Source organism: Schistocerca serialis, chromosome 2 (assembly GCF_023864345.2).
Source record: "Schistocerca serialis cubense isolate TAMUIC-IGC-003099 chromosome 2, iqSchSeri2.2, whole genome shotgun sequence".
Classification (NCBI taxonomy): Eukaryota; Metazoa; Arthropoda; class Insecta; order Orthoptera; family Acrididae; genus Schistocerca; species Schistocerca serialis.
In genome coordinates this window covers 128,484,291-128,504,552 of record NC_064639.1, presented here as the reverse complement: position 1 = coordinate 128,504,552, position 20,262 = coordinate 128,484,291, and the positions used below count along the sequence as shown (strand labels likewise).

Below are 20,262 nucleotides of genomic sequence, written 5' to 3'. Positions count from 1 at the left end.
TCACTGACGTTCCACTTGTCGCAGCCCAATAGTGCATATTATGCCCGTTTACGTTACCGTTGTTGGTGTGTGGCGCTTCGTCGCTAAATAGAACGAGTGCAAAAAATCTGTCATCATCCCGTAATTTCTCTTGTGCCCAGTGGGAGAACTGTACACGACGTTCAAAGTCGTCGGCATGCAATTCCTGGTGAATAGAAATATGGTACGGGTGCAATCGATGTTGATGCAGCATTCTCAACATGACGTTTTTGAGATTCCCGATTCTCGCGCAATTTGTCTGCTACTGATGTGCGGATTAGCCGCGACAGCAACTAAAACACCTACTTGGGCATCATCATTTGTTGCAGGTCGTGGTTGACGTTTCACATGTGGCTGAACACTTCCTGTTTCCTTAAATGACGTAACTATCCGGCGAACGGTCCGGACACTTGGATGATGTCGTCCAGGATACCGAGCAGCATACATAGCACACGCTCGATTGGCATTTTCATCACAATAGCCATACGTCAACACGATATCGACCTTTTCCGCAATTGGTAAACGGTCCATTTTAACACGGGTAATGTATCACGAAGCAAATACCGTCCGCACTGGCGGAATGTTACGTGATACCACGTACTTATACGTTTGTGACTATTACAGCGCCATCTATCCCAAAGCGAAAACAGTGGTCCAACTAAAACATTCATATTTATTTACGTACTACACGAATATGTAATAAAATGGGGGTTCCTATTTAAAAAAAAAAAAACGCTGTTGATATCCGTTTGACCTATGGCAGCGCCATCTAGCGGGCCAACTATAGCGCCATTTGGTTTCCCCCTTCAAGCTAGAGGAGTTTCGTTCTTTGTAGTTTTTTCGTTTGATGCTTATTTCGTGAGATATTTGGCCCGGTCACTATCAATGGACCACACTGTATATTGTACCCAGTACTTGCATTTGAAATTATTTATTCTAATAATGGAACGACTGTCAAATGTCGAGAATTTAAAAAATCTGTGGCAATTTTTGGAGTACACTTACTAGTCTTCTACGCATTTCCTATGTTTCGATTCTTTGTCTGCTGTAACGATTTTGTAAACGCAAATAAGAAAACGACAAAAGCATACAGTAGTCTTCAGGAATTTAACATTAACTACGAAATGAAATGTAATGATAACCAAATGCAATGGATGACTTATACGTCACCTGTATTCAGTGTTTCAGCCATCTGAATGTAAAATCATTCACACATCACATCCTTGTGCAGCAACTCTGGTCACGAATTTGAGCAAGTTAAAAAATGCAGCTTTTTGTTACGTGATATACTCGTTGGCGATTCTTAAATCTTACAATGATTTGCACTGGGGAGCGGCCAAGATTTTGACTTGCAGACCGTGCTCTGGCTTGAGTGCGATAGCACTAGGCCTCCGTTGCACCCTAACCCTACCTCCATGCCACGCACCCTGAGTGTGAGGAAATGAAAGATGGGGGAATGCGCCGCATTTAAACGCAGCACAATCTCATTGGATATGACTTGGTTGTATAGTTCACATTTCTGAACAACATACATCATCACAAACAAAGCAAATTTACACTATTATTCAATTACTTGTTGGCACACTGAAGACATAATTTTTATTTGGAATAAAATGTCGGCATACAGACAGACGCAAACAGTTTCACAGATTTTCGCACTCAAGGTGTCACCCAGTCGGACTTATTTAGTTTCATAATCGAAAAAAGCTCTGTCACACGAATGTGCCGATCGAAATATTGTAGTACTTTTGCAGTCTCATTGTGGAGACGTGGAAACACTATCTGAGGAAAACTATGTAGACTCCTGGACAGTTTACTCGTAAAAGGAACTCTCATTAAATCGGGAACTAACTTGCAGGTCAATCTGCACACGCACAGAGGCAGTTTCAACTGAAACAGCAAACGGTATCAAAAACAGGTGTAAGATCGAGAGCATCCTCAAAACGTTTAGGAAACGATCCTTGTAATTCTTTCAGTGCCATAATGAATTCCTCGAACCTCGAGTTTTCTTTAACGGCAGTGAGCTTACGAAACTGGACTGTGTTTGTCTGCACGTATGTGTCCGTTCTGTAACGCTAGTTTCTTTTTAAATGCATCCGCATCATATCAGAAAGAAGCTGCTTCTGACCTTGCTACGTCTTACTGTGAGCAATGTGCAATCAAGTCCACTTAAAATGTGCGGTCTGCAATCCATTCCGAATATTATAATTCTCTTTTCTGAACTCCTTTTTCCTTCATAAATTCAACAGAAAATCAACAGTAGCGACTTTTAAATCGACGAATCGTTCCTGACATGACCCTTGTCATCGCACAGGTGACAAAATGGTACATATCGAAATAGACGACAGACGGATAGAGAAACAATTAAAATCGCTCAAAAGAGGAAAGGCCTCTGGACCTGATGGGATACCAGTTCAATTTTACACAGAGTATGCGAAGGAACTTGCCCCCTTTCTTGCAGCGTTGTGTCGTAGGTCTCCAGAAGAGCGTAGCGTTCCAAAGGATTGGAAAAGGGCACAGGTCATCCCCGTTTTCAAGAAGGGACGTCGAGCAGATGTGCAGAACTATAGACCTATATCTCTAACGTCGATCAGTTGTAGAATTTTGGAACACGTATTGTGTTCGAGTATAATGACTTTTCTGGAGACTAGAAATCTACTCTGTAGGAATCAGCATGGGTTTCGAAAAAGACGGTCATGTGAAACCCAGCTCGCGCTAATCGTCCACGAGACTCAGAGGGCCATAGATACGGGTTCACAGGTAGATGCCGTGTTTCTTGACTTCCGCAAGGCGTTCGATACAGTTCCCCACAGTCGTTTAATGAACAAAGTAAGAGCATATGGACTATCAGACCAATTGTGTGATTGGATTGAGGAGTTCCTAGATAACAGGACGCAGCATGTCATTCTCAATGGAGAGAAGTCTTCCGAAGTAAGAGTGATTTCAGGTGTGCCGCAGGGGAGTGTCATAGGACCGTTGCTATTCACAATATACATAAATGACCTTGTGGATGACATCGGAAGTTCACTGAGGCTTTTTGCGGAGGATGCTGTGGTGTATCGAGAGGTTGTAACAATGGAAAATTGTACTGAAATGCAGGAGGATCTGCAGCGAATTGACACATGGTGCAGGGAATGGCAATTGAATCTCAATGTAGACAAGTGTAATGTGTTGCGAATACACAGAAAGATAGATCCTTTATTAATTAGGTACAAAACAGCAGGTCAGCAACTGGAAGCAGTTAATACCATAAATTATCTGGGAGTACGCATTAGGAGTGGTTTAAAATGGAATGATCATATAATGTTGATCGTCGGTAAAGCAGATGCCAGACTGAGATTCATTGGAAGAATCCTAAGGAAATGCAATCTGAAAACAAAGGAAGTAGGTTACAGTACGCTTGTTCGCCCACTGCTTGAATACTGCTCAGCAGTGTGGGATCCGTACCAGATAGCGTTGATAGAAGATATAGAGAAGATCCAACGGAGAGCAGCGCGCTTCGTTACAGGATCATTTAGTAATCGCGAAAGCGTTACGGAGATGATAAACTCCAGTGGAAGACTCTGCAGGAGAGACGCTCAGTAGCTCGGTACGGGCTTTTGTCAAAGTTTCGAGAACATACCTTCACCGAAGAGTCAAGCAGTATATTGCTCCCTCCTACGTATATCTCGCGAAGAGACCATGAGGATAAAATCAGAGAGATTAGAGCCCACACAGAGGCATACCGACAATCCTCCTTTCCACGAACAATACGAGACTGGAATTGAAGGGAGAACCGATAGAGGTACTCAGGGTACCCTCCGCCACACACCGTCAGGCTTGCGGATTATGGATGTAGATGTAGATGTTACAACGTACTTCGGAGTAATATATAAAATCTCCATACTCTTCGTTCAGTTCCATCAAAAATAGTAATGCGTCTGACTTCAGAAAGTTTACTATTCATACGACCAATTTCTTCGTGTGCTCCAGGCCTGCAAATTTAGCACAGTGTGTTGATGTACTGAACAATGAATCCCATGTGTCGAGCGTTGTAATTTTTTGCTCGTTCATTGTCAACTAAATCTTCTTTCTGCATGGTATTGTAATATTGTTTCGTAGCAAATTTGCATTACCCGCCGCTTATGCACATGCGTAGTAGTTATTGAGCATTCTCATCCCTCTCTTCTCTCATTTCAATCCATCTTCAAAGGGTCGTGCCGATGGATCGCTGGACTGCCTCTTTTTGTGCAAACATCCACTGGATTTGCGATATTCCTTCAAACCATGAACAAATAGCGAAGGGTAAACAGCACTGACACCGCGATTCTGCGCCGACCGAAAAATGCCGCTACGCAGTACTGAACGAAACGTCGTGACGTACCGAGTACTTCCGAAAAAGACCGAGCAAAGCCGAGACTGGCCGGGCTTTCGCCCGCACGTGGTCCGCTCCTCCGGCTCGCAGATGCCTGGAACACTGTGGCCAGACATGATTTATATTAACGCATAAAAATTCTTCTTGCTACAACTCTAACTTCAGCAGCAATTCTATAAAATTTCCTTCCCTTTTGGTATCGAAAAGTACAGCCGAAAGCACAGTGCTGTGGCATTATTCCAGTGGGAACTTTCTAAGATACAGAAAACGTCCTATGCTATATTGGTAGCAGGAGGGCCCAATATGCAAGCAGTGACACATGCGACCACAGCCATAGCCTACGGGATACATAGGCTTGCGCTACACATTTGTAGCGACCAAATCTGCTCTCCACAGGACCCTTCTGAAACTTACCTAATAAAAAAATTCGGAAACATATTCAGTTAAACGAGTGATGGATGTTGTATGTTGCAAAAGAATATACAGGGTGCGTCAAAAAAATGTATACACATTTTGAACTGTCATAGACGATTTATTTCCCATTCTACAAGGTAAATACCTGTGAGAAAGTAATGTTATGTTTCTTCACAAGGTGGCAGCAGTGGCAAGGAAGTAACTGCAACATGGCGGACGTGCGTTTGAGCTCTGAAGCGCGGAAGCAGATAATTAAGTGGTACTGGAAGTTTGAGTATGTAGCTGCGGTTCGAAGACAGTGGAGAAGTGAGTATGGTACAGAACCACCTTCAACGTTAACAATTACACATCTACGAGACAAATTCGAAATTCATGGAACAGTGTGTGATGTGCATAAAGGTCGATCAGGGCGACCTCGTACAGCTACAAGTGATGATTCCACAACTGCGGTCTTGGAACTGTTTCAGCGTTCGCCTCAAATATCTTCAAGGCAAGCGGCACGTGAGAGTAATGTAAGTGCTAGTAGTGTGCTGCGCGTTCTGAAGAAAGGGAAGTTTCGTGTGTACATTCCAAGGCTGGTGCAACAGCTAAGTGACGACGATCCAGATCGAAGGTTAGAATTTTGTGAATGGGTTCAGGAGATGGTGAGACGTGAACTGGGATTTATCGGTCGCATAATTTGGTCGGATGAAGCCCAATTCAAACTCAATGGAACTGTCAGAAGGCACAATTGTGTGTACTGGGCTGAAGATAATCCTCACACATTACAGTTGAAAAGGCTGTGAATTTGTCTGGTGCAATTGTGTGGTATGCTTTGTCTGCAAGGGGACTTATTGGGCCTTTCCGCTTTGAAGGTACTGTCACTGGAGAAACGTACCTAACAATGCTTGCTGACTCCATATTCCCTGCCATTCGTGCATTATATGGTAATGATGAGTTTTATTTCCAACAAGATGGCGCCCCGCCGCACTATCATAGGGACGTAAGAGCATACCTGGATCACAACGTGCCAGGCCAGTGGATAGGACGCAGGGGACCAATTGAGTATCCTGCACGCTCTCCAGACCTCACGCCGCTGGATTTCTTCTTATGGGGCACAGTAAAAGATGAGGTGTACAACCGTAAACCACGCAACCTGGACACACTTTGGAATGAGATTCAGGCAGTGTGCGCAGAAATCTCATTGGACACTTTGGTACGATGTACAGAATCAGTGGTGACTTGTACTCAGACGTGTATTGATGCTGAAGGCACCGGTTTGAATATTAATCACATTTGCAAAGTAAATTTATTTTTCCATTTGGACTTTAAGCTTTCCATTTCCAGAAATTTAACATTGTATAACGAGAAATAAATTTTCTATGACGCTTCAAATTGCGTATACATTTTTTTGACACACCCTGTATATGTTGGGTGTTAATATTTCAATACGTTTAGTGAAATACACAAAGGGTGGAAAATTTTCCCAGTGCATTAGGAACACATAAAATCTTTTTTTGCTCTTTGCTCTGGCTGTTTTCTGTCAGCGGAAAGATGAACAAACATGTAAGTGATTTTCCTGGGAAAAAAGAAGGAAGATCACTCAATGTAAACTTAGCTTCCTACGAACTCTTAGCAAAGAACTATTTGCTCTCCTCATTTTGTCCTCAGTAAGTGTGTGCTTTTTGGTGAAATGTTTAGCACAAACAACAGTGTTCTTTCCAGGTGTAAAACTTATGATTAGCTCGTAACCACTTAGCCACAATTTTTGCAGCTTTTGGAAAATAAACTGTAGGAATACTTCTTTCCTTGTTGATTCCAGAATTTACAGTACCGGTACCTATAACGTGACACACAGCAGGTATGCCCCATTTCGAACACCTAGAACAAGTAACCCCCCCATGAGCCATGGACCCTGTCATTGGTGGGGAGGCTTGCGTGTCTCAGTGATACAGATAGCTGTACCGTAGGTGCAACCACAACGGAGGGGTATCTGTTGAGAGGCCAGACAAACGCGTGGTTCCTGAAGAGGGGCAGCCTTTTCAGTAGTTGCAGGGGTAACAGTCTGGATGATTGACTGATCTGGCATTGTAACACTAACCAAAACGGCCTTGCTGTGCTGGTACTGCGAACGGCTGAAAGCAAGGGGAAACTACAGCCGTAATTCTTCCCGAGGGCATGCAGCTTTACTGTATGGTTAAATAATGATGGCGTCCTCTTGGGTAAAATATTCCGGAGGTACAATAGTCCCCCATTCGGATCTCCAGGCGGGGACTACTCAAGAGGACGTTGTTATCAGGAGAAAGAAAACTGGCGTTCTACGGATCGGAGCGTGGAATGTCAGATCCCTTAATCGAGCAGGTAAGTTAGAAAATTTAAAAAGGGAAATGGATAAGTTAAAGTTAGATATATTGGGAATTAGTGAAGTTCGATGGCAGAAGGAACAAGACTTCTGGTCAGGTGACTACAACACAAAATCAAATAGGGGTAATGCAGGAGTAGGTTTAATAATGAATAGGAAAATAGGAATGCGGGTAAGCTACTACAAACAGCATAGTGAACGCATTATTGTAGCCAAGATAGATACTAAGCCCACGCCTACCACAGTACTACAAGTTTATATGCCAACTAGCTCTGCAGATGACGAAGAAATTGAAGAAATGTATGATGAAATAAAAGAAATTATTCAGATAGTGAAGGGAGACGAAAATTTAATAGTCATGGGTGACTGGAATTCGTCAGTAGGAAAAGGGAGAGAAGAAAACGTAGTAGGTGAATATGGATTGGGGCTAAGAAACGAAAGAGGAAGCCGCCTGGTAGAATTTTGCGCAGAGCACAACTTAATCATAACTAACAATTGGTTCAAGAATCACAAAAGAAGGTCGTATACATGGAAGAATCCCAGAGATGCTAAAAGGTATCTGATAGATTATATAATGGTAAGACAGAGATTTAGGAACCAGGTTTTAAATTGTAAGACATTTCCAGGGTCAGGTGTGGACTCTGACCACAATCTATTGGTTATGAACTGTAGATTAAAACTGAAGAAACTGCAAAAAGGTGGGAATTTAAGGAGATGGAACCTGGACAAACTGAAAGAACCAGAGGTTGTACAGAGTTTCAGGGAGAGCATTAGGGAACGACTGAGAAGAATGGGGGAAAGGCATACAGTAGAAGAAGAATGGGTAGCTTTGAGAGATGAAGTAGTGAAGGCAGCAGAGGATCAAGTAGGTAAAAAGACGAGGGCTAGTAGAAACCCTTGGGCAACAGAAGAAATATTGAATTTAATTGATGAAAGGAGAAAATATAAAAATGCAGTAAATGAAGGAGACAAAAAGGAATACAATCGTTTCAAAAACGAGATCGACAGGAAGTGCAAAATGGCTAAGCAGGGATGGCTAGAGGACAAATGTAAGGATGTAGAGGCTTATCTCACTAGGGGTCAGATAGATACTGTCTACAGGAAAATTAAAGAGACCTTTGGAGAAAAGAGAACCACTTGCATGAATATCAAGAGCTCTGATGGAAACCCAGTTCTAAGCAAAGAAGGGAAAGCAGAAAGGTGGAAGGAGTATATAGAGGGTTTATACAAGGGCGATGTACTTGAAGACAATATTTTGGAAATGGGAGAGGATGTAGATGAAGATGGAATGGGAGATACGATACTGTGTGAAGAGTTTGACAGAGCACTGAAAGACCCGAGTCGAAACAAAGCCCCATGAGTAGACAACATTCCATTAGAACTACTGACAGCCTTGGGAGAGCCAGTCCTGACAAAACTCTACCATCTGGTGAGCAAGATGTATGAGACAGGCGAAATACCCTCAGACTTCAAGAAGAATATAATAATTCTAATCCCAAAGAAAGCAGGTGTTGACATATGTGAAAATTACCGGACTATCAGTTTAATAAGTCACGGCTGCAAAATACTAACGCGAATTCTTTACAGACGAATGGAAAAGCTAGTAGAAGCCGACCTCGGGGAAGATCAGTTTGGATTCCGTAGAAATATCGGAACACGTGAGGCAATACTGACCCTACGACTTATCTTAGAAGCTAGATTAAGGAAAGGCAAACCTACGTTTCTAGGATTTGTAAACTTAGAGAAAGCTTTTGGCAATGTTGACTGGAATACTCTCTTTCAAATTCTGATGGTGGCAGGGGTAAAATACAGGGAGCGAAAAGCTATTTACAATTTGTACAGAAACCAGATTGTAGTTATAAGAGTCGAGGGACATGAAAGGGAAGCAGTGGTCGGGAAGGGAGTGAGACAGGGTTGTAGCCTCTCCCCGATGCTATTCAATCTGTATACTGAGCAAGCAGTGAAGGAAACAAAAGAAAAATTCGGAGTAGGTATTAAAATCCATGGAGAAGGAATAAAAACTTTGAGGTTCGCCGATGACATTGTAATTCTGTCAGAGACAGCAACGGACTTGGAAGAGCAGTTGAACGGAATGGATAGTGTCTTGAAAGGAGGATATAAGATGAACATCAACAAAGGCAAAACGAGGATAATGGAATGTAGTCGAATTAAGTCGGGTGATGCTGAGGGAATTAGATTAGGAAATGAGACACTTAAAGTAGTGAAGGAGTTCTGCTATTTGGGGAGCAAAATAACTGATGATGGTCGAAATAGAGAGGATATAAAATGTAGACTAGCAATGGCAAGGAAAGCATTTCTGAAGAATAGAAATTTGTTAACATCGAGTATAGATTTAAATGTCAGGAAGTCGTTTCTGAAAGTATTTGTACGGAGTGTAGCCATGTATGGAAGTGAAACATGGACGATAAGTGTTTTGGATAAGAAGAGAATAGAATCTTTCGAAATGTGGTGCTACAGAAGAATGCTGAAGATTAGATGGGTAGATCACATTACTAATGAGAAAGTGTTGAATTGGATTGGGGAGAAGAGAAGTTTGTGGCACAGCTTGACTAGAAGAAGGGATCGGTTGGTAGGACATTGTGGTGTCACCGCCAGACACCACACTTGCTAGGTGGTAGCCTTTAAATCGGCCGCGGTCCGCTAGTATACGTCGGACCCGCATGTCGCCACTGTCAGTGATTGCAGACCGAGCGCCACCATACGGCAGGTCTAGAGAGACGTCCTGGCACTCGCCGCAGTTGTACAGCCGACTTTGCTAGCGAATCTACACTGACCAATACGCTCTCATTTGCCAAGACGATAGTTAGCTTAGCCTTTATAGCTACGTCATTTGCTACTACCTAGCAAGGCGCCATTACCAGTTATATTGCAATTATAAAACATGTACCGTCAAGAGCGATGTACACCACTTCTGGATTAAAGTTAAGTATTACATCAACTACGTACTTTATTTGCTACTATTAATTCCCTTAACTGCTCCAGACCTCACGCCAATCTGCGTGAGCTTAAAAGCGTGCATTTCGGCCTCCTCTAGCAACACGGTGTTGGCTCTTCTGCCAACACTACAGACATGTTCTGAGGCATCAAGGGATCACCAGTTTAGTATTGGAGGGCAGTGTGGAGGGTAAAAATCGTAGGGGGAGACCAAGAGACGAATACACTAAGCAGATTCAGAAGGATGTAGGTTGCAGGAGATACTGGGAGATGAAGAGGCTTGCACAGGATAGAGTAGCATGGAGAGCTGCATCAAACCAGTCTCAGGACTGAAGACCACAACAACAACAACAACAACAGAACAAGTAACAGACCGATATATGAACAGCAAGAAAAACATGCTGCATACGATTAAACAAAGACTAATTGAACATACTGATTGTACATTAGTAAGAAGGAACCACCGGTTAACGTCTCAGACTTTGGTTGAAAGATACAGACTGACTCGAACACTTTTATCTGATGACAGTAGCGTTCGTTCGAAAGGAGAGCAAATCACAGGGGTAGTGTTGAAACAGCTTCTTTGTCCTCGCTTTTCAAAGACATGCATCTATGGTAATTATGTGAAAGAAATAACTCCAAAAGCATGTCACACTTTGGCAAATCTTTTCACAAATCATTATTCTAAAATAAGGAGCAACCGCTTTGTAAGCAACAGTAGACTAAGTTACGTAAATTTTCGAAATAAATTCAGATTTATGTGTAGCTGTTTGTCATTTGTTTTCTAGTTTTCCCTTCTAAATGTTTGTTTCCCTGTGCCACGTAAAATAAAAGTCGCATTTCTGACGTAGTACCTGAACTGCATATTTAACAAAAAGCTGAAAGTGAAGCGGATTTTTAAATAATCGTCTTGAAGCCAAGCTGTGATTAATACTGCTGAAGAATGTTTTTAATTTTAATTCCCGTTTCTCATTTCCTCTACTGTTCTTATACAACACGAGTGAAAGGCACAACAAATGGCGGCTTAGACGTTCGCACCAAACTGTGCACTGCCACTGAGTGCTAGCGCCTTCGCGTCTCAGCGTGGCCTACGATAAATACAGGCCTGAGCGCACATCTATGTGACGTCAGGAGTGTAGTGTTAAATGCCGTCCGACACAAATGCATGCTTTATCAATGATTTCGTCAAACTTCTTCGACCAAACTACTTCACTGAGCTGTTACACGATCGTAAAATTATTCACCGTAGTTGTTCAGGAATGGATGCCGAACAGTTAATCGCCTTTACAACAGCATATATTGCTGGTGAGCGCATTCCTTGAAAAAAAAAAGAGAAATGGAAACGATTGTGGATGAAACCTTGGATAGCATAAGGAGAAACTCGAAGTGTTACCATAATTTGCTTCGTGAGCTACTGTGCGAGGACATAAAGAACATTTCAGTTTGCCGTCATGAAAGTGGGTCCTCATATTTGCATACCTGATACTCATTTAAAAAATACAATTTCATACTTTCATTCATGATACTCGATGTTTTTGGAAAACCTGTAACTGTGTCTTCATGATTTAAATAATGAAACAGTGCACTAGTTACGTGTTTTTTCATGCTTAGTATGACGCTTTTCGAGAATTTAGTGTCATTGTCAAGAGAAAATATGCACATATATATTTTATAGGGGAGTTTGTATGTGTGTTGTTCTGCCTCTCTTGCCCTGCAGTTGTGTTTTTATGGTTTCGTGCAGTCAGACAGATTTCTTTTGTCCGATTTTCCGAAACCGCATTAAATACCTAAGTAAATATTTGTACTTGATCATGAGAATAAATTCTCGCAAAGCATCTCACAAATCGTGAAAAATACATAAGTGATGCAGTGTTTCATTATTTAAATCATGCATGATATTTCTGCTCAAGATCTTCTTGTGGCTAACAGTAAGTTAAGACAGGTGAAAGCTATTCCAGCTTACAATATAGTACTCGACTCTTACAGTGTACTATTTTATGTATTATTCTAGATACTTGTGAACCAATATGTAAATCACCTATATGAGGATTTTATTAAGGTTAAGTTATTAAGAGTAAAATAAACACATTTACTTCACTTATGTACATTTTGAACACATTTGGCTTTTCACATATCCTTCTACATGTTAGCTTAACTTCATACACAGTGCAGCAACTTCGAATGCAGCAGATTGCTGCAGCTATACGTTTGGAGGTTCCATTTGCTGACTACGGTTTTTGTAGTCAACGTGCTTTGTGGTATGAACAATTTCGTATTCTTCATACTTTGCAATAACCACTGTGTCGTTACGCACGCACTAAATGTACTTAGTCATTTTATAGCTTTCATGCACTATAGCAAGCGAAGCGACATGTAAACAATGGCTCATACTCTGACTTTTATCAAAGATCATTGCTAAAAGCTTACCTATTACATACTCAATCATTTGACTAAACGGCTTTGATGCTCATGTACCGTTGGCAACGAACACTATATTTCTGAAGTCACACACACGTGCGCTCAGATCTGTATTTATCGTGGGCGGCGAGGTAGTCGCCAGTGCCCCATCACGAACTATTTAATAGATGATGGCAAGCGGAGGAAGAAAGATGGCTTCCATACTTTAGCTACATACCGCTTTAACTCAAAAGGCTAGCGAAATTGTGGTCCTTGATTTCACGAAAATGCCTGAGAAAAGCATCGTACTAGATCACTACCCATTAATAACGGATTTTGATGAGTCTCGGGTATGTTGCTTTCCATTCGACGGCCCCTAGTTCCCAAGAAAATCGGTGTTGAAATTTTATGTCTACTTCTGTAACGTTTATTATGTTTCGAGCGAGCACAGAGCAGCGCAGGGTCCAAGTATTCACGCCTGCCTTAAAAACCATTCCGCGTATTTTTTTCATTTTCATGCTACAGAATATCGTTAAATAGTATATGTCATAAAATCATCTAAAATAGTCATTATGGCCGTAGTAATAGAACTAATAAATCAATCATTACAGCACACTTTCTTCAAATGTGTATTCCGTCTATGGCTCGTAGATAAAATTCCAATTTTGGACAGCTCCAAAGCATTAGCAGCTCAAAATGGTTCAAATGGCTCTGAGGACTATGGGACTTAATATCTGAGGTCATCAGTCCCCTAGAACTTAGAACTACTTAAACCTAACCTAAGGACAACACACACATCCATGCCCGAGGCAGGATTCGAACCTGCGACCGTAGCGGTCGCGCGGTTCCAGACTGAAGCGCCTAGAACCGTTCGGCCACACCGGCCGGCCATTAGCAGCTGCGGAAGCTTCCAGTTACAGACAAAAGTACTCATCCCTAAAGTCGACCTCTATTATGTACGAGAAATTAATGTCGATGAAACCGGCTGCCAGTACCAATCGACTTACTACAGATCCATTGCGGAATAAGGAATGGGAATCCATTTGAACAAGATTCATCATTGTTTCACTGCGTCAGGAAAGACATTCCCTTACGTTTTGTTATGTATGCAGGAACCGTCCGGAAAATTTGGATGGAGTATTCAAATAAGAGTTGGCGAGTTGATTCACAAATAAAAAAAATGTAATCGCAACCTGCTCGAAATCAGGAAAGTTCCCGAAAGTGCTGCACACAGAACTTTTAAAATATACCAATCTTCCTAACGTGGGACGAGAACAAATTTCTTTATATTATTCATTCATGGGTAAGGCAGGCTGATCAGACACTTTATGATCAAATCTTTGTAGATTAATGACAAGTATGCGCCTGCTCCGTAAAAATTTTCCCGCCCAAAAGAATTCCACTTTGCCAAACCTGTGGTGTTTATTTTTACAGACAGGTTAAAATTTTCAAGGAAAGAATTCAAAATGCTCCGGATTTGCTAAAGAGTAGCAGAGAAATCTGTTCGATGGAAGATTCCATAAGAAACACAGTCTTTAATTTTACAACACAGGAATGATCAGATCCGCGTGGTTCACACCGACGTTGATCGGAGAAAGAACATTCTTTTTGAACTGTTTTCCGCTACCGCTTCTGAGAATCCGTGTGGCTGCAAGGCAGTAGCTTCCACTAAATGTGCCTGATGCTCTAATAAGTTGTGTTTCGTTTGCTTCTGCGGCAAACACCATTCACAACTCTGTTCTAGTACGGCAAGCAATCGCGAAGAAGACGATTCTGTAGTCTGTTCCGTAACAGAAGAAAGTTTGTTGTAATCATTTATTAATGAAGTTACTAAGGAGAAAATATTTTTGAGTAATTTTGTTTGACATAACAATTTAATGACTCTGTACGATGAAATTGGAAAAAAAGTACACGGGCGGGATTTGAAACCGTACCGCCAGCACGGTAGGCGCAAAATTCAGCTGCTGCGCTACGCTCCCTTCATCGAAACAGAACTAAAGCTATAGCTGTGGGAGGTACGCACGTAACTTCCAACATCGATTTTCTCGGAAACTAGAGGCCTTCACGTGAAAAGCCACTAGCCAGGTGCTCAGAAAAAGGTACCTCTACAACATACATCACACTCGTCAAGATCTGCTTCTTGTTTAGCTGAAACTGACCGAACTCCGTTTGATTTTGCTGAAGCAGAGTATGAAATAGTTTCAGTGTTTAATATTGAGTCGCGATTAACAGGTCTGACGGTCACAGTTAATATTCTGGGCTATTATGCCGAAGTCGGATGGATTTCACATTAAAACCCAGCGTTTCGTCCCCATCCGCGGAGGATATTTTCATGGGAGATCTTGGCGTCTTTGACTGTCCGACTCGCACCCCTGGGTCACTACTGACTGCAGCAAAAATCCGTTTACGCGTGCTTCCGGGCAGTGACGTGACGTCTCATACTTTGAACCAAGCCAAGCGTAGTAGAGTAAGTAACCGTTATTACAAAAGTTGAAAGATGTAGCCGTGAGCCGCAACGGTTTCGAGCCGTCTGTATGATATATTTTTGGCGACCGTAGGAAAGAAGAGGAGGAGGAGGATATTTGTGTTTAACGTCCCGTCGACAACGGGGACATTAGAGACGGAGCACAAGCTCGGATTAGGGAAGGATAGGGAAGGAAGTCGGCCGTGCCCTTTGAAAGGAACCATCCCGGCATTTGCCTGGAGTGATCTAGGGAAATCACGGAAAACCTAAATCAGGATGGCCGGACGCGGGATTGAACCGTCGTCCTCCCGAATGCGAGTCCAGTGTGCTAACCACTGCGCCACCTCGCTCGGTAGGAAAGAAGAAAAAGCAGCCTCAAATTTAGCTTCTTCTCAGACTGATGCAATTCGCAAGCATATTTGTGCTTACTACAACAGAAAAAGAGTGTCTTACTGTAGCAAAGTTATTACTGTCCTCAAAAGAAAGTCAACATGGCATGGGCGGAAGAGTCACTAAAACATAACAAATTCCTTGTGATGGTCATTTTCACAACAGCTGTATGCATATAAATTACAGCAGGTCAAAAGAAAAACGCTTTTACCTTGCTGCACATTAAGTTTTTTTATTTATCTTGTGCACCCAGACGTGTTTCCCCTTAGTTACAAGGCATCTTCAATGGATGTCCTGAAATATTTCACTATTTTTTCGTTTGCACATATAGTTTATCATTTCCACATATAGGTTATATATTTAAAACAGTTCATTGAGGTTTTTGTAATAAAATGGAAAAGTACTTACAGATCAGCGTGTAATTCGTTATTTTTAAGCCAAACAGCTTTCTGTCGTGTGGCAAACTGGTTCAAAGTCTTCATTTTTCCTTTTGGTCACTGTTTCAACATATAGCACTTTAACTGCCATTTTACAGAATCCATAACACTCAAGAAACTCAGGAAGAAACTCCGAAATGAAAACGTCGTTGTTTCCAAAGCAGACTAAGAAAATACAGTTGTCTTTATCGACAAACAACAGTACACTGACAAAACACAAGTGTTCATTTTACAAAACACCGTTAAAAAATTAAATTCAGATTCAAGACACAAATTTCAGAGTAAGGTAAAAGAACCTTTAAAAATATAGACTACACACTAGGTGACACAGAAAAAGGAAAATTAATGGGGAGTAATCCCACTGCACCCACCCTGTGAGATCAACCACAGATCCATCAACCATTGATGTCCCATCATGTTCGACTATAAACTTAAAAAAAGCTCACACTCACAAAATTAAAGGACACGTGTTAAAATGATTATCAGAAACCTATAAAATAGAAGCAGGCAGAACTATAAGAAACGCCCTATAGTTAATACAACCGATAAAAGATATAAAAATTCCAGACACAGCTACCCTTCTCTCTTCTTACATAGAAAATATGTATTATAAGATACCAGTATCACAAACAAAAAACATCATGAAACAAATCGTGAAGGATAACAATCAACTACCAGACGAACACGTCAGAGAAATACACAGATTGCTGGAACTGATAACTGAATAGAACTACTTTCAGTTTAATAATGAGTATTACTTATAAGAAGATGGCCTAACAATGGATCCCCAGTGTCAGGTGCCCTAGCAACCATTTTCATAAACGACATAGAAAATTTGACTTTTGAAAATATATCACAAAGAATAACAACATACTTTATAGGATCAGATACATGGAGGATATCCTTTGTTTAATCGATGAACCTCCATCAACAATTAATGACTTCCATGCAAACATAAATACAATACAAAAAATAAGATTCACAATAGAAAAGTAACACGATAACCAAATAAAATTCTTAGATACAGTCATTAAAAAAGAAAACAATCAGCATAGGTTTGACATTTACCGTAAACCTATAACAATGGACGCTGTTGTACCTCAGACTTCAAGTCACCCACGTTCACAGAAGCAATCAGCCCTCAGATACATGCTTCGTAGACTCAACACAGTACCACTAGGTACAGAAAACTACTAGAACTAGATATCACCACACAAATAGCAACAAGTAATGGGTACAATATTAATTTAGTCACAAAGTTGAACAAAAAAAATAACAAATACAGTCAATAAACATGGCATATACTCACGCAAAAACAACAGCACAACAAAACAGCACAGAAACAAACACACACAGCAGCAAACCAACAATGACAGAAAGAATACACGAAAACAAGAGAGACTATTCGCGAAGGTACACAATGACCAACAAGCGTAAACTCACGCATAAAATAACGGACATTTTAAAAACACAAGCCATGAACATAACATACAAAAGAGACAGTCCAATCCAAAAGTACATTCCAAAAATAACAAAAGAAACAGACGTCTACCAGAAAGCAGGAATATACCAACTGCAGTGCAACATGTGTGATGGAAGACACATACCCCAGCAGAACATTCGACACCCTGTACTAAGAACATATAGAGCATGGAAATATAGGGGGAGACATTTAACTTTTGCAGAACATTTAAGATAAAATAATCGAAACTTATTGTAAGAGAGAAAGACCTCAAAATAGTTAGAATAAATAATAAAAGATACCTTCTGACCTTACAAGAAAATTATCACATATAGAAAATAAAGGCTGGAAGAAAGATATTACCAGATGACCAAACTAATATGACAAACTACTCACTGTTTACTTAGATGGATCATATAATAGTAATCGGAATAGATCATCACCAATCTCATTTCTCTCTCGCAAGTATATAAATGTATGCAAAAAAAGGTTACACACACACACACACACACACACACACACACACACGCAGACACACGCACACGCACACACGCACAACTTACATCAGCACCCATATCTGAGGAAGTTGGTAACGCTTATAGAAACGAGCGACACTCTAGATACAAAAAATGACTGTTAAAGTGTTATATGTTGAAAACAGTGAGCAAAAGGAAAACTGAAACCTTTCTTTCAACCAGTTCGCCAGGTGAGAGAACGCTGTTTTGCTTAAAAATGGCGAATTAGGTTCTGATCTGTAAGTAATTTTCCATTTTTTTATTAACTGTCTTAAATCCATAACCTGTATGTGCAAACGATAACCTATACGTGCAAGCCAAAAGAATCGTGTGATATTTCTGGGCGTCCACTGAAGATGCCTTGTAACTGAGGTGAAAAGCGAGTGGGTGCACAATATAAATAAAGAAAAACCTTACTGTACATCACGCAAAAAGCGTTTTTCTTTTGATCTACTGTCATTCACTAAAAGTTGTGTGAAAAGTATGGATTTCCGTTGCAAAGCACTAGGCGTGCGCCAAGTCCTGTTAGAAAAGGTGCAAACTGTTAGGCTCGGAGCATATTCTTGTACAAAATTGTGGACAAAAACATCCATTCCATAACGTAGGTTAACGTTGGGAAAGCTGTCAGTAAATGCTGGACGGATGACACACCAAGCAGCAGACGGGAAGAGGAACCAGATGAATTGTGGTCCATGTAGGTTTTGTTCCAGATGCGCTTTCAGTTTTTCGGTCCAAAAAGGCTAGTGATTATCATATAGACAAATACTATACACGATTTGTTGAGATGTTCAGGAACCTTTTAAAACACTTATCTGTCCTTGCAGCAATTGTAATGGATAATGCTCAATTGTATTCAGAGATACTGAAGAAAGCCGCAACCACATACGATCGCAAAAAAATTATGGTAAAGTGGTTATAGGCGCGAAATATTACTCCAGATATGAGTATGACGAAGGTTCGTTTGCTAAAGAAAACAAGCCTACGACGCCTACATATGTAGTAGACCAACTCGAAAAGGAGCGGCATCATACTGTAATAAAGCCGCTACCGTGCCATTTCGACCGCACTGAGTTAATATGGAGTGATGTGAAGATGTACAAAAGGAATAATAAATAAGTCCTTTGCAGTAACAGAGATAGAGAAGCTGTTGCGTGAAGCTATTACGTTTGTGGATGCAAGATCTTGAAGGAAAAAGTTGGAGCACGTCGAAAGACTTATTCGAGCAGTTCAGGGAATGGATGGTACCATGAGTGACACTGAACAACTAATAATTTGACTTGCTGATGACCATAGAGACAGTTTTGACGCTTATTCCATTAGTGATGGTGGGGAGCTGGATGAAACTGCGCCACTGTTATTTATTGAATTAAAAAAAAAATGTTCAAATGTGTGAAATATTATGGGACTTAACTGCTACGGTCACCAGTCCCTAAGCTTACACACTACTTACCCTATATTATCCGAAGGACAAACACACACACCCATGCCCGTGGGAGGATTCGAACCTCCGCTGTCGTTATGAAACGTGGAGCGAAAAGTTGTAATCTCGGTTATTATTTATTTTGTAAACTATGTGCCGTATTGTTTTCAAGATATCCATCATCATCAAATGCTTATTTTCTGTATATCTTTGCTCCGATATCGAAACCGTGTGCTTCGTTATGCTGATATCTACACTATCATGCGGCTGTTTATTTGCAGTCACTGTGGTAGCAACTCAAAAGCCAGTCCTCATATATACACTGCCATTGCTCAATAGCTTACATTTGCGACATGGAACGGAGAACCGTATCGTCTGGTATGTGTATAGAAATTGCTAATGCAACATCGCTATTGCAGTATAGCCCACCTAACTTAGCGTACCGTGGACTGTCAAGCGCAATATTTCACAGGCGCAAATCTAGATAAACCAATTCGTCACGGAGCAGCGTACTCACTGGGCCACGGGATCTTCATGACGGCGCCTTGTGTCGCGTTGTAGCTGCGGCAGCCGGCAGGTGAGTTAACACTGAGAAGCAGCGCGCCTCGCACCGCTATTTAATACGTGCCGACCGCTGCGGGGAGTACCCGGGGCTTTCACGCCTACTGCCAACTGCCTAGGCGCCTTCCTGGAACCGCGCACCTTACACGCTGCTTGCTCAGTAGGCTCACTGTACTTATCTCACTAGGGGCAAGTTAGATACTGCCTACAGGAAAATTAAAGAGACCTTTGGAGAAAAGAGAACCACTTGTATGAATATCAAGAGCTCAGATGGAAACCCAGTTCTAAGCAAAGAAGGAAAAGCAGAAAGGTGGAAGGAGTATATAGAGGGTCTATACAAGGGCGATGTACTTGAGGACAATATTTTGGAAATGGAAGAGGATGTAGATGAAGATGAAATGGGAGATACGATACTGTGTGAAGAGTTTGACAGAGCACTGAAAGACCTGAGTCGAAACAAGGCCCCGGGAGTAGACAACATTCCATTAGAACTACTGACGGCCTTGGGAGAGCCAGTCCTGACAAAACTATACC

The 20,262-nt window shown here is 41.3% G+C and overlaps 1 protein-coding gene across 1 annotated transcript in view; it reads right to left on the bottom strand.

Annotated features, from left to right (window-relative positions):
• LOC126456818 (sialin-like) overlaps positions 1–19,756 on the bottom strand; it is a 198,290-nt gene extending 178,534 nt beyond the window's left edge. Inside the window, exon 1 of the mRNA XM_050092614.1 lies at positions 19,685–19,756. Coding sequence (XP_049948571.1) covers positions 19,685–19,703 — 19 coding nt within the window. The 5' untranslated portion in view covers positions 19,704–19,756. The remainder of the gene's footprint in view (positions 1–19,684) is intronic.
• Positions 19,757–20,262: the final 506 nt, after the last annotated feature.